General features: G+C 45.5%; 1 protein-coding gene across 1 annotated transcript in view; it reads right to left on the reverse strand.

Annotated features, from left to right (window-relative positions):
• kctd13 (potassium channel tetramerization domain containing 13) overlaps positions 1 to 3,168 on the reverse strand; it is a 7,065-nt gene extending 3,897 nt beyond the window's left edge. Inside the window, exons 1-2 of the mRNA XM_080835922.1 lie at positions 3,027 to 3,168; positions 2,169 to 2,455 (exon numbers count right to left, since the gene is read on the reverse strand). Of these exons, the coding sequence (XP_080692048.1) occupies positions 2,169 to 2,412 (244 nt within the window). The 5' untranslated portion in view covers positions 2,413 to 2,455; positions 3,027 to 3,168. The remainder of the gene's footprint in view (positions 1 to 2,168; positions 2,456 to 3,026) is intronic.
• Between the last annotated feature and the right edge of the window lie 1,832 nt (positions 3,169 to 5,000).

A 5,000-nucleotide genomic window follows, 5' to 3' on the forward strand; every position in this document is an offset into this window, starting at 1 on the left:
ATCAACATACAAACAACAGATAAAGGAAAGGGAAAAAGACACATAACAAAGAAGAAATCAACATACAAACACCAGATAAAAGAAAGGAAAAAAACAACAACTAAATAACCTAGCCATCACACACAAAAACAACAGATGACAAATAGGAAAAAAGGATAAGTGAGTAGATAAATAAAAATGAGTAATACATACTAACAGCCATGAGGTGTTGCTTTATCTGCTTTTTGAATCCAGCTTTGTTCTGTTTTTTTTTTTATGTGATCTGGAAGGGAGTTCCATTCTACCATAGCCTTGCATAATACTGTACGTTGTTTTGAGTTTGTTTTTATTGTTGGAATTGTGTAGTTACCACTGGAGGCATGTCTGGTGGGGTATGTGTGTACATTAGAGCTGAGTGTGAGCTGCCTAAATAAACAGTCAGGGGTTTTTAATGTGTTAATATTTTTAATGAAAGAAATAAGTGATGCTTTTAGCCTCTCATCAACTTTCAGCCAGAAGAGTCGGTCATGCATGTTTTTCACGTTTGCTCTTGGTGTGCACCTAAGGGCAAGCCTAGCTGCTCTGTTTTGTACCCGTTGAAGCTTCCCTAGATTTGTTTTTGTGGTACCTGACCAGACTACCGAGCAATAATCAAGTTGAGACAATACCAGGGTCTGCAGAACCTGTTTGATCAGATGAGGTGTTAAAAAAGAAGAGCATCTTCTAACCACAGATATATTTCTACCCATCTTTTGCACCAGTAAATCTATATGTTTTGACCATGATAGTTTAGAGTCTAAAGTTACCCCCAGAAGCTTTGTTTCCTGTACTTGCTCAACAGCAACATTGTTCAGTACCAGGTTCAGCTGAGGTTTAGAGCTAAGTGAGTGCTTTGTCCCAAATACAATGCTCTTAGTTTTGGAAATGTTAAGGACCAGTTTGTTATCAGAGACCCATTTGAATACCATCTGCAATTCTTTGTTGAGGGCTGAGGTGATTTCTTTAACTGTTGGTGCAGACATATATAATGTTGAATCATCTGCATACATAGACATACAGGCTTTTTTACAAACAAGTGGGAGATCATTTGTAAAAATTGAGAAAAGCAATGGTCCTAATGAGGATCCCTGAGGAATTCCACATTGTACATGTCTTGGGTTTGACAGGCTTCCATTAAAGAAAACCTTTTGTTTCCTATTGGTTAGGTAACTTTCAATCCATGCTACGGCAGATGGAGTAAAGCCATAGCACTTGAGTTTTTTTAATAGCAAGTTATGATCAATAACATCAAAGGCGGCACTAAAATCCAGTAGCACTGCTCCTACAATATTCTGTTGAACAATATCTTTTAACCAATCATCTGTCATTTGCGTGAGCGCTGTGGAGGTTGAGTGTCCCTCCCTGTAAGCATGGTTAGTAAATGCTTGTCAAGTTGTTCATTGAGAAGTAGCATTGTATCTGATCAAACACAATTTTTTCCAACAGTTTGCTCATAACAGGTAATAAGCTGATTGGTCGACTGTTTGAGCCAGTAAAGGCAGCACGAGTGTTTTTCGGTAGTGGGATTACTTTAGCCTCTTTCCAGATTTGAGGGCACATATTACTGTCGAGACTCAGATTAAAGATGTTGCATATTGGAGTGGCAATATGGTCCGCTACCACCCTCAGTAGCTTCCCATCCATCAAGGAGAGAGGGGAGAAGGAGGGAGAGAGAAAGAGGAGGGAGGAGAGATACAGACAGAGGGAGACAGGGAGAGAGAGGGAGGAGAGGGAGGAGGGGAGAGGGAGGAGAGATACAGACAGGGAGAGAGAGGGAGAGATGATGTTGGATTTCTATCTGTTGTACCTGAGATGGAGTTAATCTCTCTCTCTCAAACACACACTCAAACACACACACACACGCACGCACGCGCGCGCACGCACGCACGCACGCACGCACACACACACACACACACACACACACACACACACACACACACACACACACACACACACACACACACACACACACACACACACACACACACACACACACACACACACACACACACACACACACACACACACACACACACACACACACACACACACACACACACACACACACACACACACACACACACACACACACACACACACACACACACACACACACACACACACACACACACACACACACACACACTTACCCTCTGAGTCTGTGGTGACCTCCGTGTGTCCATCACAGATGCTGCTCAACATGCTGTCCTCCTTGCGGAGCGTGTGCACGGTGGTGTAGTGGAGGGACCCCCCCACGTTCAGCTTCACGTACTTGCTGCTGGCCAGGCCGCCACCGCCGCCGCCGCCGCCACCCGCCTTCTCCTCGCGCGCACACACACCTGCCGACGCGGAGACTGCGGGGGGCTCGGATCCCCCCGACGCCTCAGCAGACATCACGAGTGTGCGCGCGTGTGTGCACCGGGTTCACCGAAAGCAGCTGGAACACAAAGGGAGTGGTGGTTAGGGTCCCAACACGTCACAGGGAGCATGAGCGCACTGCTGCCCCCGGCGGCCACGCGCGCAGGAACTGAAGAGAGCCATCTAGGGCCGGCCAGTACCGCGTGCCCCCGTGCCCCCACACCCCCAGGTTTTCACATCCTGACCTGCCAGCACTCAAGTGTAACGTGCAGTTCTACGACACATCGGACCCGGTAGTCACATGATTCACACACTGGTGGGGAGCGCCGATGATTCAGGCCAAAGACGGTCGGAAACCATACACATAGACAGCCAGGGCGTCAGATCACGAATTAGGTCACCGTCGGGAGCTCTCCGCCATGGCAAGTCTCGGCCAGACAGCTGGCTGAACCGTTATGTCGGAGCTCTGGCGACGGAGGCCTTCACGTTATGCACCCGAACTGCCTATAGTTATCAGCATTTCCCTTCAAGAAACAAGCTAACTTTGCTTCAAAAGCGGCTGATAGCGTCTCTGACGCACAACTGTCAGCAACGTTAGCTGAACCCCTAGCCACTACATGGTCACTTTAAGAGCTTATAAACGTACTTACCGAGCACAGCGCGTCTGTGACAGGTCCACGGCAGTTCAGACAGAGCGCCAAAGCCAGAAAGCTAATGTACAAGGGTAAAGTAATTACTCCAAATCGTCTCCAGACAGACATTCAAAGACGCTAACATCAGTTCAGTAGCTAGATTCCTCTTCCGCTTTCCTCCTTCAGCTCAGCTAAGTAAAACAATGGCCACTTCCCGTTCTGATCGCAACCCCCGAAGCTGATTGGTGAAGCGCACGTCTGTCAACACAGAGACCGCCCCTTCAACGTTATCGGTCTACAACGGGAGACTATCGTAGCAGTCTGATAAACTAGGTCAATTTTGTTTTTCATGGCAAACAGCGATGCAAATCGAAACGATCGTTCAGGATCTTATGAAACACCAACCTTTGTGACATTGTTTACTATGACGAAAATATTTCTAGATAAACTTCTTCATTGACATTCTGTCTGTAAAAAGCTCTGATGAAATAGCTTACTTTAAAGCGAATGCTGTCCTCCCTGTAACAACAGCAGCAACGACAACGATACTACCACTAATAGCCTACTTCTAATCATAATAGCGTGTATAATAACGATACTTCCACTACTACTACTAATCATAATAGTGTGTATAATAAGTGATCAGGGTGCCCCTCTACGAAAATGATTGGGGGGGGGGGGGGGGGGGGGGTGTAACATGGGGGAGTGGGGAGCGAAGAGGGGCTTTAACTTGGGGGAGGGGAAAGGGGGGCTTAACATCACATCATTTATCCTTAACCAATTGCACCTTCTGATAACTAAACGACTTCTCAACCTCCAGTACCACTGTCGCCCCAATCCATTGAAGGATTGCTGTTAAATGGTCTCTGAGAACCAGGGGCTCCACCCTTTATACGTATCAGGGTCGGGCAATTAATTTCCCCAAGGGGCCACATGAGATAGTGGGACTGTTGTGGAGGGCCGGACCAATAGGCTGAACTCAATTCGGCATGAAAAATGAGCATGTTTTTGCAGTATTAAAGGTGTGCCCAGACGACCAATACACATTGCACACACACGTTCACGAGAGCAAGCTTGCAATGCAATAGTAGAAGTATACAAATTAATAGTCATATCAATTTTTATTGTTTAACGTTTGATTCCTAATTTACTATTGACCCTTTGCGGGGGGGGAGGGGGGACACGGGGGGGGGGGGGGGGACAGGTCTGCTCTATATTCATGAGGCCTTGGAGACAAGGTGCTTTCATTGGACCTGGGGGAAGGGAGTGAGACCACTTTTCTTAGTCACTCCTCACTCAGGTCAACTCATCATGAGTGTATTCACCAAGAAATGGTTACATTCTAACTTAAGTCCAAATAAAAGTAAGAATTACAACTAGGCATAATAATAATATAATAATCTCATATAAAAGATACATTGAATTATTGACTGTGGCATGTCCTTATTTAATATAAATCTCAAATGCGGGTTCCTTCAAAATCCTCTGGCCATCCAGATGCTAAACACATCCTCTGGCCATCCAGATACTATACACATCCTCTGGCCATCCAGATGATGTAAAGATACTATACACATCCGCTGGCTATCCAGATGATGTAAAGCTACTTTACACATCCACTGGCCCTCCAGATGATGTAAAGATACTATACACATCTGCTGGCTATCCAGATGATGTAAAGCTACTTTACACATCCACTGGCCCTCCAGATGATGTAAAGATACTATACACATCCACTGCTATCCAGATGCTATACACATCCACTGGCTATCTAGATAATGTAAAGATACTATACACATCCACTGGCTATCCAGATGATGTAAAGATACTATACACATCCACTGGCTATCCAGATGATGCAAAAATACTATACACATCCAATAGCTATCCAGATGATGTAAAGATACTATACACATCCACTGGCTTTCCAGATGCTATATACATCCACTGGCTATCCAGAAAATGTGAAGATACTATACACATCCACACGAT

Source organism: Sprattus sprattus (assembly GCF_963457725.1).
Source record: "Sprattus sprattus genome assembly, chromosome: 3".
NCBI lineage: Eukaryota > Metazoa > Chordata > Actinopteri > Clupeiformes > Clupeidae > Sprattus > Sprattus sprattus.